This window comes from Seriola dumerili, unplaced genomic scaffold (assembly GCF_002260705.1).
Source record: "Seriola dumerili isolate Sdu_G_001 unplaced genomic scaffold, Sdu_1.0 BDQW01000432.1, whole genome shotgun sequence".
NCBI lineage: Eukaryota > Metazoa > Chordata > Actinopteri > Carangiformes > Carangidae > Seriola > Seriola dumerili.
Window position 1 is genome coordinate 5577369 of NW_019174687.1, and position 19945 is coordinate 5597313.

At 43.4% G+C, this 19945-nt stretch overlaps 1 protein-coding gene across 1 annotated transcript in view; it reads left to right on the top strand.

Moving 5' to 3' along the window:
* Positions 1-19945, top strand: part of pard3 (par-3 family cell polarity regulator) — a 250040-nt gene that overhangs the window by 110783 nt on the left and 119312 nt on the right. The window contains exons 6-9 of the mRNA XM_022761762.1: positions 9841-9932; positions 12062-12145; positions 14657-14782; positions 17147-17562. Coding sequence (XP_022617483.1) covers positions 9841-9932; positions 12062-12145; positions 14657-14782; positions 17147-17562 — 718 coding nt within the window. The remainder of the gene's footprint in view (positions 1-9840; positions 9933-12061; positions 12146-14656; positions 14783-17146; positions 17563-19945) is intronic.

A 19945-nucleotide genomic window follows, 5' to 3' on the forward strand; every position in this document is an offset into this window, starting at 1 on the left:
TTATGCGAAAGGTGCAGCAAAGCACTGCAGTAGGAAGTCGTAAAAAAAAAAAAAAAAAAGTGTTCGACAGAGAGGGTACAGAGAGTGAGTGTGAGTTTTTGTGTTTTCTCCCAGACTTGTTTATATAGACACACACTTCTTCTCGGCAACAGCCATTACAGTTGGAGTCAGTCAGAATAATGGCCTTCAATCTGACAACTCTACCTCAGTGTGTGTTTGTATGCGTGTTTGTGTATGTGTGTGCGTGCGGTTGTGTGTGGGTGGGTGTGCGTGCGTGCGTGCGTGCGTGTGCGTGCCTGTGGTCACTTGTCACCATTATCCACAGCTCCCTTCCGCTCACAGGGGTAGTTATTTTGCTCCATAGCAGCGGCTCCAGTGGGAGTCTCGTCTCGACAAACGGTGCATCACATAACAGGCTGTGTGACCGACAGTCCACCCTGGTCCTCTGTGTGTTCAGGGCTCACAGTGAGTGCACCATGAGGGTAAGACCTACAGTAGAGCCCGTACACATGTAGGAAAGTCTGCAAAATGCCATTAGCACTTATTTTTTTAACCCGTTCCAAGACTCAACAATATATGTGATTTGAAATTTTCCTGTCTCCTGGTTTTGAAGTTGATGTTTGTGTCCTTCTTACCTCATCAGTGTGAGCAGGTTGATCATATAACACCATGTAATGAAGTAGTAAAATTGACAATTTTTATCCTTTAGTGAAGAAAAGGCTTGACTTGCACAGTGTTGATTTGTCATACCTGCTGTTTTGTTTGGTCGGTGTCGATGTGCTCACTGAACTGAAAAATCACACACATGAAAATATCCCACTTGCCCGCAACAGCCCAGCTCTTCTCTGTCAGTGGGTGGAAATACTTCTGCTTAACTCATAAGAAATGTATTAACACAGTAAATGTTTTAAGAGCTCAGAAGTCCAGAAAACAAATATTGTTCCACATCCTCCTCTCTCCTCTCTCCTTTGCAGGATATTTGTCTGGAAAGAAACTTAGTTGTTGAAATCAGGCTCAGATTATTTGTGTGGACTTTGTGGTTTGCTGCAATCATCCTCGTCGTCATGTGTTGTACAGTACATGCCAACATGCATGGTTCTTGAAGTTGCAAATTCATTCTTGATTGTGAAAACATCAGTTGATTAAAAGAAAAAAGAAAAAATCTCACCTCAATGACTATTTGGTAGCTGTTCTGGAGCTTTTGACCATATGACATGGTCCTTCTCAGCCAGTTGAGTCACCACTAAGACTTCTCAACCATGTTGACTTGACAACTAATGTGATAAAGACCAGCCATTAAATGGACCTTGAGACCATGAAATTGCTTTGTTAAATACACAGTATACTGTATGTGCGTGTATATTGTCTGACTGACAGATGCTCACACACTAAGCATTTTATATTATTATATTACATGATTTTTATATGTACATTTAGTGTCCCGTGTAGCAGTTGAACCAGCAAGTTAAAGGACAAAACACTGGAGAAAATGAAAACACAATCGGTGTATGTGGGGTGTGGACAGGAAGTCAAAATAGACATTGATTCCAGTTGACACACACTTCCGTCCCCCATATGGGTTACATATGGTATAAACGCACACACACACACTTGCACATGCACACGCGTTTGCAAACTTCCCTCCCGTCTTCTTTCCATCTCACTCACTCTCCATACACTCTACTCCTCTCGCTCTCGCCCTCCACCTGTGTCCTGTTGACATTTGTGAGAAGAGACAAGTCGAGCTGATTCTCTGAGTGTGTGTTGGACTCGGGCCTACGTCAACATTCAGACCACTTCTGGCTGATTACTGTCTAAATAATCCAGCCACACTACAGGAATGCCAGACAGCCTCAGAGGACCAGGGAAGAGCCTCGGTGGGATAAAAGCAGGATATTATAGGTGAAGTTCTCCCTCATAAAGAAGGGTTTGCATTGGAATTGTAACTATACACCAAAATATAAAATTAAATTATTTCAATGTATATTAGAATTAAAATAGAATTTTTTTAGGAACATTGCTGTTGGAATTTTGTCTAAAAACCCATTATATCGGTTAAATTCATACAATATTTAGTAAAAGCTTTAAGTGTTTAAGTGAATGAAACTGATGGAAAAACTCTGACGTTTTTTGCTCTGACAACCAAAAAGCAAAGTCTAAAATGTCAGAACATCCCTGAATCCCCTCAGGTTTTGGAGTTGGGAGTTTTCAAAGAGTCGTTTGTCATCCTTTGAACGAGCTTTGTCATGACTTTCTGTTCCTCTGTGTAACGTGTCTCTGTCTGTCTCGCTATCTGCCTCTCTCTCATTCTCTTTGAGTCAGTCGCTCTGTCTGCTTACCCTTTCTCTTTTTTTTTCTTTTTTTTTTTCCCTCTAGTCTTTCATTTCTCTGTCCCATCACTCACTTCATCTCCCCTGCACCCTCAGGAGAAATAGTTTCTGAAACACTTCTCACTAATCCGAGTTTATCTCTATTAGTACATCTCTAGCACATATCCAATGGAATCAAGTCAGCGTAAAATATCCCGCTCTGCTCAGCGCTCTGAATCAAACGCACCCCGACGAGTCGAAAAACAAGTGTCATTCACACCTTCTGCAGTTTCATTTCGAGTGACACTGACGGAGCTCTCTGGAGGGGGTGGGGGGGGCACTCAACTCCTAAAATGTGAGTTTTGAAATAGCTTAGACTCCTGATGAGTCCTCCGTCGTATGCTGTTTCAGAGAAAATTGCGGCGCATGTTTTGCCGTGGTGAGGCCCACCTCACCCGTTTTGATTGGTATCGGATCACAGAAAGTTGCAGTTGAATTAAGCAGATTGCTGCAGCAGCACCGTGGTAATTTAGGAAGTGTCTGGAAGTCTCATTTCGTTCACGCTGTTATTGCAACAGTGGATTACAGACTCAAAACTTTATTTGACTGAACATGAGAAAAGGCGTAAAGCTGATGACAGTGCAAAAACAATTACACTTTGAATGAGACGCAATAGATCAAACATTATAAATTCTAGGTAGATTACGGACCATAATATTGTAGGAATCACGAAATTGACAGGAAACATTTCAATATATATTGTTATACTGCAAGGGTGGAGGTTTGGTCTGGACATTGGTAGAGACACAACGACCCTGCCACCCCTCCAAAACAAGGAGGGGGACAATATTTGTTTTCTGGCTCTTTCATTATCTGACTTCAATCCAAACAATGCGTATGAGTTCACTCAAATATTGGGAGGGACAATTCTGTCATTCCAAAGATTATATAGAACATATGTCAACCATAAGTTACACGACTAGGCTTGGGTGAAATTTAATATCTTGGTGAGAATACATGGCAGGAAATATCGTGATATTCGATAGTATCGAGTATCGGCCCAAGCCGAAACACGACAATACAGGATATTGTTCATTTTCCAACTGTAAAATACCGCCCAGTACATAGTATTTTCACAAAACAATTTTAAAAAAAATGCACACACAAACACTCACCGTCCTCCTCTCCATCTGTAACAGCCCCACCAGCAGCCAGGGTGATATAAACTCTGATAACATCTCCCCCTCAGCTCAATGAATTCTTAAGTTATTGACGATGCCGTCCGCCCGTCTGGATCCTATTATCAAAGTGTCTTCAAAGGAGACTAATTGAATTAGCGCAGGGATCTGTAATTGAAAGCTCGCTTTTAATGATGCATTGTGCTCTCGCACGGAGCCGAGCGCCAGCATCCATCAAACATCTCGCTGTCAGGACAGATTGGACCGCACTGCGCATTGCATTGCCAACGTTATGAGGGGCATCGAGTTTATTCGATCCAAAGAGATTACAAAGTCCCTTCTCATTAAAAACTGTTTGGTTGTTTTCTTTTTAAAATGGTCTGTTTAATGAGTGAAATTTGGTAACAGCTCAGCTTTCACAGCCTCTATCATCCTGACATCCTAAGCATCAGTGCGGCAGCGTCTCTGAACTCAGCGGCTGACCTGGTGAATAAGACATAGAAGGTCACGAGCAGCGATGTTTGATCATTATATTCCCTGACACGATGGTGCCTGTGAAAGTGCCTGTGTTCAGTTCAGTGGATGTTTTGGTGGAAATCTAAAGATGGGCCCGTGAGATGAGCAGCACACCTGGAGCTGTGTTGTAGTGTGTGGTGTGGGTGTTGTTCGTGTGTGTGTGTGTGTGTGTGTGTGTGTGTGTGTGTGTGAGTGTGTGAGTGTGTGAGTGTGTGTGTGTGTGTGTGTGTGTGAGTGTGTGAGTGTGAGAGAGAAAGAAATTGAACAGATTTTTTTTGTTTGCCTCTTCCTGAAAGGGGTCACAGAGCCACTGACCCAGAAGCTATTTGTAGGTTGTTGTTTTTTTTATCTCTCCTTTTTCCGTTTTTTTTTTTTTTTTTTTTTTCCACAATCTGTGTGCTGCTCACTTTCTGTTTGAAGTTGTGATTTTATGGTTTGGCACTGCTATTGTTGCTAATGCTAATTAGTGTAGTTTTTTTCTGCTCTAATGATCTACAGTATGTTATACTGGATCCATCATCCTCTGCATCTGAGGATTTTTCCCAGGAAGTAACTAATAAAAATTTTTTTTTTTTAAAAAGAGTAGAAGCTTAGAGCAGCTGTGTTGATCTTGAGAACCTGCCAGCTGTGATTCCTCATGGACATTTACATATGAAGATGATGTGGAGTATAACTTAAACTCTAATTTCATCTTTCATCCATCTCTCTCTCCTTCCCTCTCAGACCCAGATGGTGTGTCAAGCTCTTCAGGTTAGAGGTTAAGGCTAATTTATAGTCTCAGGTTCAGTGTTTCATCCGGTCGTGAACATATGGAGCTCTGCTGGAGAGGACACAGATACCAGTTAACAATGATGGATGTGTGTGTGTGTGTGTGTGTGTGTATCTGTGTGAGCGAGTCTGTCCGTGTGTGAGTGTTACGTGTATTTAAGTTCAACATGTGTTATTTAGTCTTCACGGTGTTTTTCAGAGAGAAAGGAATGAGTTGTTTGGCGGGTTGCATGCAAACGTACGTCTGGCCATTGTTGAGATTTGGTACCAATACCTCCTGAGGAATGTAAAGATTTTTTTTTACAAACTCATTTTTTAACTAAAGAAGCCCCAACTTGTAAACAAGACTATAAATCTGACCAGAAGGTTATGACAGCTGTTGGTGCTTCTTCTTTTTTTTTTTTTTGTTATTTTTTGGGGCATTTCTGCCTTTATTTGGATAACCACAGTGAGAGAGAACGAGAGATAGGAAAGTCAGTGTGAGAGAGGGAGGGAGGGGATGACATGCAGGAAAGGGCCACAGGTTGGGACTGGAACCGGGGCCGCTGCAGTTAGGACTAAGCCTTGATGGTACGCGCTCCACCAGGTGAGCCTCCAGGGAGTCCCATTGAATTCGATATTATCAAATATTGGCCCAAGGCTACTAAGAAAAGGCTTCTTTTTGTATGCAGTCGTGTGGACATGTTTCAGTTGGTACCCAAAAAGCACTGAGGGCCGATACACAGCAGGTAGCACCAAACGTCTTGTACATAGCTGACCTGGGTAGATATAAAAACCTCCTCATTTAAGCTGAAGTCCATCATTAGGGAAAAACCCAGTAAAGATTAAGATTTCCATCTGCTGTTTATTTGGAAAAACACTTGCTAAACTTGACAAACCTGCCAGTTGTTGACTTGTTTGTGTTTTCTACATGATGAGAGATGGATCACTTGTTGTGATGTTTGTTTGTTTTTTAACTTTGCCCTCACTTAACTTGAGGAGAGTCACTGTTTCTCACCACTGCATCAGTTTGAATAACTTCCTGTCAAAAATGATCAAAAACCATTCACAGTTTAAACACATATGGATTTTAAAGTTTTAATGATGTCTGTGCTGTTTCTGTATTTCACTGATTTTAAACATTTATTCAGACGGTCTCATTTAAGATTTTTTCAGCATCAAAATGTTTGAATTTTGTCTCTCAAGATTTTTTTTGCAAGGACTTAAGGAAGTTAAACCTCTAAATTCCTCTAAATAAACCTCACTCCTCTGCTCCCCTGCCTGTGTGTCTGTACTCAGGCATCCGCATCAGTTCGTCAGTGACAGTGCGGTCAAAGTGGCAGGAAAGGGGAGCGGGCGGCACTTCATTAAAGTGCAGCATTACTCCAGTCGCTCTCTCTCCCATACATACACACCAGGCGCAGACCACTTCATTTGGTCTGAGAGATAGAAAGGACAGGCCCCAATGGATTCTCCTATTAATCTTTAATGAGCCCCCGGGCCTGAAAACTGCCCGCCTGCCCCTTTTCTCCACATCCAGGAAACAAACAATGACTCGGCTGAAAAACACGTCGGCCGCTCATCATCATACCTGCCCGCCCGTCTGCCTGCCAGCCATTAACCCCCCAACTCTGTGCTGAATTATTAATGCGGCTCGCTGTCTCTTTGCTTTGTCCGGCCCACTCCCAGCAACGGGAATGGGCGACGTCTGGATGGTGTGGTCGGGGAAAGTGTGGCGATGCCATCCTGAGTGCCTCATGCTGGATTTTTTTTGTTTATTTATTTTTTTTGGTGGTGAAGTAAAAGCTGATTGGTTCAGCTGTCAGTCAAACTGCTCGGGTGAGCGCGACGTGTTGTTTCGAAGCAAAAGCGGGATTATTTTACAGCACAAATTAGCAGCAGGCTGCCGTTCTTTTAGAAGCAGATTGTGGAAAAAATGAGACACAGATTGAAAACTCTCCTCCATCGGCTGAGGGTCAAACTTGATTCCCAACCTTGGAAACAGCAGTTTCTCACCACAAGATCCATTTGGTAGTATTTGTGAAGCTTTTAATCGTGTCCTGCGTCATGTGTGATGAAAATTTGACTATTTTAGTCAGTTTGTATTTATTTATGCTTAAAGGACTTCTTGTCTTTTTGAAGCGAACATGGATAAGCAGTCCTGAAGGTGATCCGAAAGCAATTTCACTCTGTACTTTCATGACAGTTAGACAGCTCCATCTTCTGAAGAAGATCATGCAATTTGACTGAAAGCTCCAGAACAGCTCCTACATGAGAAGAACTCTAGATAGTTTCTGTCTTTGGACACGAAGCAACAGGTTGTGTGGGAGATTGAGAAAAAACAAAACAAAACCACTGCATTAGATGTAGGCTAATCTTTCATTGGCCTGTTGGAATTATATTCTACCAATAATCGATTGGATATATTGAGACATGGCAGCTGCTGAAAATACCATGCACTTTATTCAGTCTGTTTGTTTCTCTGATCTTACTTCCATCGCCATCACTTGTTGCTTCAACTTTCTCCTCTGTTATCTTTCTCTTTTCATTCTTACCCTCTTGTCTTGCATGTTGACACATACACACACACACACACACACACACACACACACACACACACACACACACAGCGTCTATGTCTGAGTTTAGAATGGAATTGTCAGCATTCTGGCAGCTTCTTCAGAGATGTTGCATATTGAAATAAAGGGTCTGTGAGATGCCTGTGTGCTCTGTGATGAATGCCGATCTCATTTGCTCCCTCTCACATAGCGCCCTCTCTGATGCCCCCCCCCTGTCTCCCTTTCTCATCTCCGGATGAATATTGAATAGTGTTAGATGTGTTTCTGAGGCTCTCTGACTTGATATTGTCTCTGTGTGCTGGACAGTCTCTTGATCTTGCTCCGATTTTACTGACTGAATTGTGTGAATCTTCCATACATTCAACAGAGAAGTATCTATGCAGTTCTAGTAAATACATCATAGGCTTGCACCATATAGCACAGCACATTCTTGGCAATGTAAGAAGACCCATTTTGGGAATGTTCTGTGAATAAACGTGCTCAAGTTCTTTATGATGCTGTAAAAAGTCTTTGAACACAGCGCTGCTGTCCAATGAGCCGAGAAATCCTTTTAAGAAACATACTGCCTTCTTGACCGTCCCCCACACATGCTTATACTTTTAGGTTCAGTCAGGAGATCGAGGCAGAACAGTTAAATATTCTTCCTTTGGTGATGCAGGAAGTTCAGTGCCCAACATTTTTAGTCTCATCCACTTCATAACCTCTTGAAAGACCTGTGAGTTGCAAATTATTATTCAGCTTGTTTGGCCATGTTTTGTATAAAGACATGTGGAGTGAGAGCAGGAGGGGCCAAAATGACTGCAACACAAGATATGACAGGAAAATCAAATTAGCAGCCTGTTACCTGTCTGCGAGAAGGACAGCAAGTTCTTTCCATCTCTGAAATGCTTCAGCGATATCAACACATGTCCATCTGAAGGGACGTGCACACACATCTGCGTTTGTAGCAGCCAATAGGAAGGCTCTCTCTCTCTCTCTCTCTCTCTCTCTCTCTCTCTCTGTCTCTCTCTGTCTCTCTCTCTCTCTCTCTCTCTCTGAAATGACCTGTGATTGGCCAGAGTCTCCTGTCACAGGCTGGATTTTAGTCTAAAAACAGAGCCAGGAGTGTTGAAAGGTGAATTATGTCATTTTTGTCCATTGACGTCAAAGAGTTACTGCATAGACCAGCTTTAATAAATGAGTGTTTCTTAATCTAACATGTTAGTATGTGAACATCTGTTTCCAACATTTCCCAAACCAAGACTTCCCAGTAAATATCCATATCCATATGCTATAATACCACAGTGACCAAAATGTTATTGATCACTTGCATAAAGTTTCATACCTTCAACCATAGATAAGTCCCTGTTTTTTGTCACCTTGAGAACATCGCTGACAGTTGTTTAAGTTGTTATGGTTTACACTTACACTTACACACACACACACACACATATCTACCTGTCTCACACTCTGCCTCACGTGTCTGTCAGGAAAAGCTGTTCTCGCTGTCACAGTCTGCACTTTTCAGCTAGCAGGAGATGACTGCTAAATTAAAAGACGGCAGTCACAAGTCCTTTCACGCACATGCACACACTCATACACTGCCCTTGTAGCTGTACGTCCTCCAGGCACCCAAAGTGTCATGGCAACCGTATGGCAGCTACGGTGACGGCAGGCTCATTTTCATACTGATGAGGTGGCCGGTTGCCGGGGAGGCCCCTGCGCTGCTGCTCCTCGCTCGTCTCTCCTCTCCGATGTCGCCCTGAAATTTTAATGACCTTCTTTCTCTGCTTCTCGTTTTTCTCCTCTTTGCTCTTTGTTCTCTATCTGTGTGTGTGAGAGTGTGTGTGTGTGAGTGTGTGTATATGTCGTGAGTCCCAGCTTCAGTATCCAAACAGACATGCACCAAGTATCTAGAGTTAATACAAGAGGAGAACAAAGGCTGTGTAATTTGGAAGACATCAGAATTTCTAAAGGGCATGTATTTTTATACCTGTGGAAAACCTCCTCCAGTCTGTTCCTCCTGGCTTCGGCAGGTCAGCAGCTCAGCCTATGCTTCTCAGCTGGTGAACAGTGCTTTGTGTTTAAAGCTTTTTTGCTCTTTAACTGCGTCGACACTGAACAGGAAGTCAAGAAAGAAGCTGGAAGACCAGGATCAGACTACACTACAACATGGAAATGGCTTAATGCTGCAGACTCTGAGGTGTCAGCAGCAAAAATGAGTTCAGGGAGCAACAGCTGGTCACATTATCCTGTGTGAAGTGTGTTTTTGTTGAATCTTGTTGAATTTGTCACCTGGTGGCAGCACGGCGAAATTTACCTGGTCATCTTTTGTACCAGGGATTAATTGTGTTTTTTCACTGTGGTGTAATCTCCTCTAATGTGAAAGGGATGATGGCAGCAGAGGTCACGATTCCCCTTCATATGAACTCCTCACGCACTTCATCCCGATCATGAACAGGAATACTGATCGCAGATGACAATCTTATTCCACTTCTGTGTGTGTGTGTGTGTGTGTGTGTTCTGCTCCAGGAGGAAGAGGCCAGAGAGGAAGAAAACGGTCGGATCGAGCCGGTCGGACGAGCCGACTCCTGCATGGACCACGCCCCTGTGAGGTCACTAGAGTAAGTTGGTCACTATCATTGCTTAATAAAAAATAAATAAATAAAAAAAAGAGGCCAAAACTTGATAAGCTACTAACACTGGGAGTGAATGTTGATCACACTGCTGATATTCACCATTTGGGGAAAAGTGACACCTCTTCTCTCACAATGACACTCACCTGAGGATCATTCAGCTTTAGGGCTTTTGATTATCAAATAGTTGCACTATTGAACATGAACTATCTGTGTTTTTGGACATAATGTGCTAAAAATCTCAATTTGACAGCTTTTTCCAAATGGAGAGAGACATGAAAATGAAACCCTTTTTTTAATTTTTTTTTGCTGTGGCCTCACGTACATAACCCTAAAAAAAAAAAAATTCTGGGTTAAAACTCAGGCGCTTTTTGTATTTTTGTCCATCATTTCTGTCAGGAATGATGACACTGCACTCAACAAAATGATCATCCTCCAATAGTGATGTTGCCTTGTTCGAATATCTCAGCAATTAGCTTAATAAGCATGATTATTACCAACAGCAATCACGGCCGAAACTATAAAGAATAACATTCAAGTTGTATGAAACTAGAGTTTGTCTTTAAAGTTGCAAACCCAGGTTTGTTTGTAGAAAATCTCATTTCAATGGTGCAGCCTGATTTGCATAATTCTCTTTTGTGCGAGCAAAAATGATCCTGGTCTCGCCATCAGAGCTTCTCCCACACACTAACCCATTCAGCTCCTTTTATTAACAACTGTGTTTTGTTTTGTTTTTTTGTTTTTTGCTTTTTTTGCTCTGTTGCATGCTTCCAGTTTAATATGCAGGTATGGTATTGTTATTATTCCTATGATTTCCCAGAGAATCCGGCGTGTCCCGCCTCTTAGTTGTCAACAAGGGGCCCATTTTCCCCGAGCTAATCATAGTCATTGTATCAAAGCTGTGAAGTGATTAGATTTGGCGTCTTGTAAAAATGTGCCTGTGTGTAGATGTTTAACAGCCAAACAGGCTGACAAGTGAAGAACACAAATAGCTGTAACTGCGTTTTGTGCTTTTAAAGGGTCAAAGGATCACATCAAGAATATTCATCCCTATATAAAAGCAATAAAAGGGTTTACAGCCCAGGGCTTCATGGGAAATACATCTGTCTGTGTGGAAGATGAAGTTTGGATTTTTCTTTTCCCACTTTCATTAAGCCTGTGCTGTTTTTCAGCTGTGCAGAGCAGTTTGCACGTCAACAGCCTTAATCTGTTTCCAGATAATAAAATGAAGCATCCTCTCTACTTGTTGACATTTGCAGCTAAAACACACAGCGCGCCGCGAGTGACTTTCAGCTAATTTCTCATCGCGGGCAGTGGTTAGCCAGTTAGCCACACATTGTTGCAACACAACACAAAAAAAAAATATAGAGCAAGGTTTTCCACATAAAAGCAGCACTGTGGCAGCTGAGTTTAACAAGGCGAAGGTGCAGGCTTTGCATTTTATTCCCCAGACGTGAGTCAGTGGTGTTTGATGTTTTGACTCGCGGTTTGTTTCAGCTGCAAATGTCGTACTGTGAAAATACACCGAAGATCCTCCGAAAATGTGACACTTAAAAAAAATTACATTTCAAATGTATGATTAAGTGTCTTGAACTCTTGAGGATTGGAGGTTTCATTTTAATATTTATGAGTTAGCTTCTGGGAGGTTTTACACCCCCCCCCCCCCCCCCCAAAAAAAAAAAAAAAAAAGATATGTAGCGTTTTGACAAGCTGCTCTCTCGTCACCTCCTTTTATAGATAGTCTTACGTCTGAATTGTGTGTGAAGACTTTTTTAAAACCTTCTGTCTTCCTTGTTATCCCTTACGTGTGTTTGATTTATTTGGATTGCTCTATTTTTATCGTCTTTGTTGAATGTCTCCTCCAGAACCTCCTTGCTTTCTATTTTTATTTATTTATTTACACCACTGTTGTTGCTGTTGTTGTTGTTGTTGTTGTTGTTGTCATCATCCTTTTTTCCTTTCATCATCATCTTACTTCCTGTTTTTGTTTTTGCCCACATGGTGTCACCCCTCTCCTCTCCTCTCCTCTCCACTCCCATTCCCCTCACCCACCCACCCACCCACCTACCCACCCACCTCTCTCTCTCTCCTGTCTACCATCCATCACCGTCTCCCAGAGACATAGTCAAACTGGTGGAGGTGTCAAACGATGGCGGGCCCCTGGGAATCCACGTGGTGCCTTTCAGTGGCAGGGACCGCAGGTAAAAATATCCGGAGCAGAGCCACGGTGCTGCTCAGGCAGGCTGGAAGAGAGTGAAGGAGAGGAACAGGCAGACACGGTGTCCACAGGGATTTAATACATCAACAAAAGGACATGAAGGGGTTTTAAAAAAAAAAGAGCTGAAACACTGTTCGGATTAAAATTAGATACTTTTTGTGCTTAGATTTGCACAGACCAGGGTTAGTAGCACAAAATGGAAAAGATCATTATAGAAATAAAGGTTTTGTTTTAACTACATGCAATTTATTGAAAACAATCCCTGTTATCATTTTCCCTACTTAGTCCATGTACAGTTCTGCACTTTAGCTAACTGTGTTTAATTGGAGAGAGAGCAGTTTTGCCAATATAGTCATGACTTTTTGTTTTTTTTCTTTTTCACCTTTAGATTTAGTTGGTTTTGTTCACTGGAGCGAACAAGTGCTACACACCTTACAGCTTTTAGACTTTTAAAAGGAAGAAAATTGCCTACTTACGCCATTTAGTTGACCTGTCAGCCTTATTGTAGACTCGTAAAAATAAATTCACTTTTGTTGTTAATGTCTTTGCTGAAATGTCTTTAAATATGGTAATTTGGGCTTTTTGAGATCTGAAAAAACCCTAGAGAGAAGTGTGCTGCATCACATGAGACACACACACACACACACACACACACACACACAAAAATGCATAGCGGACATTCCGCCTTGGTGGTGCCCATGTGTAATCACTTCATCACACACACACACAAACAGTCAGACACACACAGGTTTGCATGTCATCATGAAGCCATTTGCCAGTTTACAGTGATCAATCACGCTTGTTTAGGGTTTGCAGGCGACCGTCATAATTCTCTGTGGCTGCTGTCACATCAGCTTTACGTGATTCAATGGAAACACAGAGCAGGGCACACAACACACACACACACACACACACACACCTACAACAACACAATTCAGAAGCACACATACGCAGCTGGAACAAAGCTGTGAAGGAATTAGAAGAATTTCACATCTGGTTCAAATACACCCAGAGAGGCAGTTTTTGGAGGTTGTGAAGTTCAGTATAGTTGATTGTGCGACGCTCATTTTCTTGTTTTAAGCAGTATAGAGCAGCTTTAGATCTTAGGTCTAGGCGCAGAGCCGACTGCAGCCCCACAAACGTCCAAACTTTCTTTATGTACGACTCTGCCCCGGGACTCACAAATATGATCAGCGACTACAAAACTGACTGTCGCGCTTTATTGAAAATCGAGATCATATTGCTGTTCTCACTGCCAGACTTAATCAACCTAAAAGCACATTTATAATGCACTTTTCTTTTATTGGGGAAATGTCAGGGTGGGCGTTATCCCAAGATTAAGATGCCCGGCTTTCATCAGAGAAATAGCCCCTCCGCAGCAAATCGCATTGTGTTCTCACTCAAATTCAATCAGTGGAATTGTCTGAACTTTCTCAACTCCTGAACTTTTCTGCCCTCTCTGTAATCACATTCCCATTCATACTGCATTATAACCCGCAGGCTAGGGTAGAGTACTAAACCCTAAAATCAAGCCAATTTACCTAGGCGACGCTCGCTCGCACTACCTCGATCCACAACAGACACAGACCGTGTGCCGAAGAAGACTCGATTAGGTTTATGCCGCTTTTCCTACCTGCGGTCGATTTTCTTCCTCAGACTTGGGGTCCATAATCCGCAAAGCGCCCTTTCAGGTGAAGTTAGCCTCTTGCCGCGGCTGTGCGGGGAGGCATAAGCCGGTTTGCCACGCCGGATTACAGGCCGACAACCGTCGCAGCTCAACACAGTTGAAGAGCTACAGTGCGATAGACCAGCCTCTCTCCAACCCGCCTGCTATAAATATTAAATGGTGCCCCCGTCGCTCGCTGAAAGCACTTTGTTTATTCTTTGCTTAGAAAAGAGTGAGAAGACCTAGAGGTTAGAAAATTAACACCTGTAAAGCTTCAACCCTGGCAGAACTACAGTGGAGTTTTTGAATGTGTTGATTGCCTTTGAATAGATGCCACCCCCACACAGCCCCTTAAGCACCCTGATGTGATGTGACTGCTTTCTCTCATAAGCCGTGCACTGGTACATTGATGATGCAAATGACAGGACCACACTGTACACTCTCTTCAAGCACCATGTGATGCCACAGAGGCAGCAATTAGGCCTAGACTGAAAATGCGTCAAAACCCAGTGAACATCAGGGCATTAGTGGCAAATAGAAATATTTAACAGCCCCTTGAGATGACAAAGACACTTCAGGTGAACTCTACAATCCCTCAGGTATTTGACAGGTGAATCACTAGGCACAGGCAGGTATATAAGAAGATTATTCTCTTTACACAGTACACAAAGTCTTTATGGCAGAGATACTCTGAGTGTAAGTGTGTTCAAAGAAAGTCACAGTGATAATAAAGTGTATTCTCCACAGAAAAGCATATATAAAAAGCACATATTGAATCCAAGGACGTCACCTTGCATCATGTTGACACGAACCTTTGAACACTTTCAGGACTCTTGGCTTGTTGGTCAAGCGTCTGGAGAGGGGCGGGAAGGCCGAGCAGCAAGGCCTCTTCCAGGAGAACGACTGTATCGTCCGTATCAATAACGGAGACCTGCGAAACATCCGCTTTGAACAGTAAGACAGCAGCTCTGAGCCACTGCTGAGCTCCCCGGGCGGTCCCCGGACTTCCTGTGTGACTGGCTTTGATTGGGACCCTTGCTTCCTCCCTCTTCTTATACCTACAGTTTTAAACCCTTCCTCCTTTGCTGTTATCCTCTCTCTCTCCGTGCCTCCTCTCTGCACTCCTGCCAGTGCACAGGCTCCTCTGATGCCTGTCACTGTGCTGAGCTAACCTCCCTCTTTAACTCCTGTAGGTTGTACCCTTCATCGCTGAGGCAGCCTCTGCTGTATTCCCCTGTGTTTCAGTAACAGCTCCACTGGACTCCCGTTTTAACACCTTTCTCTGTCCCTCCGCTGTGAGGAATGGGAATAAGGCTCCCCAACATTCACAGCCTCTGCTTTTCAGCGCTGTTCATGTCTCATGCTTTCATTCCCCTGCCTAACCGAACGCGCCCGCTAACTCCCCTCCCTCTTTTCTAGCTCCTGTGTGATGCATGCGTGCCTTGGTGCTGTACCTATAATGTGACTGTGCAGTGATGCATACATGTGTTTGATCTGTTTTCTTCTACCTGCATAAATGTTTATCAAATATGTTTTGTATGTTTTCACCTGCAGAGGTGCAATTCATGGGTGATATGCAGTATGTAAGATAACTATCACGCAAAGTACTTCCTCGGGAATTTTAAAGGGGTCAGTTCACACAAATTACAAAACAAATGAGCAATCGTGACATCATTCTTTTCAATGGAACAAATAGAGAATAAATAAATGAGAAACCAAAAAAAATAAATAAATCATTCAGTTTCACCAGTCGGTGCTCGGGCCCTAAAAAGGAAAAATCTTTTTTTACCCTTCTTCTACTTCGATAAACCTTTCCCATTTTTCTAAATGCTTTTTTTTTTTATTTTGTAATATATCCTTTCAGAATAGTGTGACGTTCAAAAACATTCTGAATTGATTGATATCTAAGGAATCCACATAAGCAGCTTTGAAAATAAATCCTCTCCCCAAACAAAATAATCATATTAATAACTATTTTTTTTCTGTGACGTCACTGAATACAGCTTCACTGGCATGACAGTACCAGAAAAGATGTACTGCTGACTCTGTAAAACGAAAACTCAGCGACACCCCAAGTTTCAACATCATGACATCATTTACCTCTTGTCTTATTGAGCCATATAGATAATTGTTTTGTTTTTTTGTTTTATTTTGTTGAAGCTTTTGCTGCCACCCCAATACAATGGAGGTTAATGGAGTTTTGGTTCGGTTGGAATATCACTCTCGTCCCAATGCTCTGCACAGTACAAAGAACAAGCTGTCAACAGTTTTCAAAGAGACTATTTCTTTTGATTGAAATAGTCGTAATGATCCATTGTTCTGGGGTGGAGGCAGAAATCAAGGTACACGCTAAGTAATTAAACCAAAGATGGTACAAGGGATACATGAAAAATGACTGTATATAGTTTGGCCTGTAATCCCAGTCACATTACAGTGTCCCTGCCAGCCACGCCTTGAGAGCCATTAGTCAAGTAATGGATGGGAATAAGGCTTCCACACATCGTGTTGTTACAAGTGCACCAACAGTTGCTCTGGCTATTTAACGGTATTTTTATAAGGGAACAGATTACATCTCGTCTGCTACTCGACCCGGCCTCAAATCGTAAAAGATGGCGAGACAAGACCGTCCTCTCCCAGGGGAAGGTTATTAGTGGCTGGGAAAAAAGTGGGCTTGGAATTTCAATACGAAATTCTCTAGTGGGGGTGGGGGGGTAAGTTTTTAGTTGTCATTCGGGGTGTGTGACAAGCAAAAAGAAATTCTGTGGTCTGGTATTCCCCCCCCCCCCACCAGTGTCCGTTCAGCTGTCAGAGGGGGGAGGGCGAGGGAAGAGCCATACCACCGTCTGCTTTATTGAAACAGGTGGCGCTAACAAGGCTCCGCTGTTACAGGGTGCTGACAGCCAACATAAGTTTCCATTCACACCTACTGTACATGAGCCCGCACCGGGGGGGGGGGGTTAAAAGAGGATTTTCTGCAAAATATCCATGGGATAGAGGTCTCCTTCATCAAACGAGGGGATTATGTGATGGAGCTGTCGGGGAGGGTTCAGTCTTTTTAGAGCTGCTCACGCTGGCAATAAGTATTAATTAACATGTCAGAATGTTCAGGTGGGCGAAGATGGATTTTATGTATATATATATATATATATATATAGGAGGAAGGGGGTGGAGTGCTTCACTAGACAAGTATGAATGCATATAATTGTTAACAATGGCTCAGGAAGATATTTAGGGCTGAAATCAGTCACTTATTTGACTCTCTCTCTCTCCATCCTCTCGCCTTTCATAATCTCTCTGTCCTGCCACTTCCTTCCCCAGAGCCCAGAACATGTTCCGTCAGGCCATGCGCTCTCCAGTCATCATGTTTCACGTGGTGCCGTCGTCCATGAAGGCCCACTACGAGCAGCTGTCCCACGCCGAGAGGAACCCGGCGTACGCCTCGGGCCGTTTCAGCCCCGACTCCCTGACCGGCAGCACCGTCTCCGGCATGGACCACACCCCGCAGAGGATGTCCCGACACGGCTCCCAGTCGCATCCACACTCCCATCCGCACCCTCACTCCCACGCTCACCCAGACCCGACAGACGGCTACCCTCCTCTGACTCACCCGGCGGTCTCTGCGGCCAAGCCTCCGACGGGGCACACGCACTCACCTCAGAGGGGGCTGAACTCCACCCCAACGGGAGGATATACCAAAAAAGTCGGGAGGAGGCTCAACATCCAGCTAAAGAAAGGTGAAGTGCAAAAAAATGCACAGAAGTGGAGATCATGTAAACTTCGTGTGTCTCAGTTAAAAGATGCAGCTGGAAGAGTTCATGCCACTGTAACACAGTCACAGATTTTTGTAATGGAGTGCATGATGCAGTGTGGATCACCTGAGCTATTCCGACGAGGAATTTGGGAAACATAGTGATGTTAAGACAGCACTCTTTATGTAGAAGGCGGGGGAGATCCCGCTGCTTGCGATGCACTTGCCTATCAGCCTTTCTCTGTCTGATTGGAGCCATAACAGAACTTTTCCCACAGTCTTCTGACTGTGTTGTTATTTTGGGGAATAAAACCAGCCATATCAGTCCCTTTCTTGATGTATTACATCATTTTGTTTTTGAAGCATGGTGCTGAATCTTTCCAGAGGGTCTGTGAATGTCTCACATCGTGCTTTGAATTCCTCTGGCTTTCAAAAAATAAGAGGGAATCTTTGTGTTTTCCCTCGACTTTGTATTCTTACCGAATAAACAAGCAATTTCCCCATTCGTGGCACATCAAAAAACAAAGTGTAGGAACAGTTCGCTGAGAAATGGTGCAAACACAGAGGCATGCAAAATCTGAAAGATGATTTAATAAGCTTAAAAACCTCCAGAGTTTACTGTATTGATGTGAGCAGCCAACAGTGGACTGTACAGAATGTGGGAGGTGGAAGCACAGAATGAAAGGCGACTATGGGAATAAAAGTTTGGGGGAGATCTCCTCGGCGTAGTCTTTGACTGACAGCTGGCACAGGTGGTGCAAACCTATGCCAACAGGATACCAGGTGTCGGTGCCAGGTCTCAGGGCCAGGGAGCTTGTTGCTAAGCAGCCGCTGGTCCCTGTGTGCTGTCAAATGCCACAGCAAAGAGTCTGACAGGGCTGCACCATATGCCCGTTGAAGTTTTCACCCAGAATCTGCTCTCTCTCTCGGCTGGAATCGAGCCAGAACATAAAACATAAGAACTCCCAGCTGCTTGTTGCATATTCCGCCCTGGCTGGTCGCTATTTCCACTTGTTCCTCGACCATAGTCTTCCTCCTCTCACTCTCGCCTCCCTGCCTTGTCATAATACCTCGAAAAACACAGCGTTCTATGCATGACTTGCCAGGAGGATCTGTTATGTTCTCACTCAAAGATGTTATCTTTTCCTCATTCCACCTTTTTGTTTGCTGTTGTCGGAGCAGACACTTGCAGGGATTAACAGCGATTCCCGAGAGGCCATTTGGCTCATCTGTTTTGTTTTGAGTACCGACTTAAGCCCACAGCTTTGAGCGCAGATTAAACTCCCGCATTGTTTATGTGCTTGAATCAGACACCGGTCTGCTCACAAATCCCGCGGAGTATCAAAATCAATCAAAGAATCCCATTCTGCACAGGAAATTGCTTAGGTATGTCTTAATCAAGCTAATGGGAGTTTTAAAGATCCTCCTCCCTGTTTAAAGCCAGGAACACCACAGGCATTTACCGGTGAGTATAATACCGCACCTCGTCTGCCTGTGGGAAGTTGATTGGCTCATCAATGTAGGGGATTAGGGTAGAGGATGTGAAACAGAATAGCTAAGTGTTCTGCTTTTTCTTTGCATCAGCTCAGTCAGACAGGCTTCAGGATTAGGCCCCAGTACTCTGATACAGCACGGATGCTCATCATTGTTCTTATTTTGACTTTGTTTTACAGCCTTACACGCAGTGTCATCTGGAACGGTCTCTCTAAAGAGCTCCTCTGAACAATATACTTGTGGTGACTTGATCAGAGCTGCAGGATTGACCAGATGTAATGCTTGTGGAGGAGGAGGGATGGAGGGAGGGAGGGAGGGAGGGAGGGAGGGCGGTGGAGGCTTAAGTGTGTTGATCATTTGCATGCTGACAGAGATGGACATGCTGGAAGAAAAAACCCCTGCGTAACCCGAGAGAGTGCAGGTTGTTTTTCAGATTCTGGCTTCAATTAAATATCAGGCGAAAATATTAAAAGTCTGAAGCTCCTTCCTGGCAGCATGTAATTGCATGTACTCATTACATAGTCCAACATCTTACTTTGAAAGCATTAAGCTGCCTTGCCTTACAATATATCTTACTTTAATTATTCACTATAAACCCACTTGAGCTCTCCGCTGACAGGATGCACAATTTCTCTTCATGTCCTGTATGTTTGTGGACGAATAGAAACTTGTTTGTTTGTCTGTCCCGGTTGTTGATGGCGGTTGAGAAACGGGCCTGTTTTCCAAACAGTTCATGATAATACGGCCTCAAGAGGCTGCAGGAAAAGGTTGCAAACTGAATTACGTAAACATAGATGGTTAATAAGCACAGACAGAACAACAACATCCAAAGATACGTAGGATGTAACTGCCAGGTCGCAGTAGAAAGTCGAGAG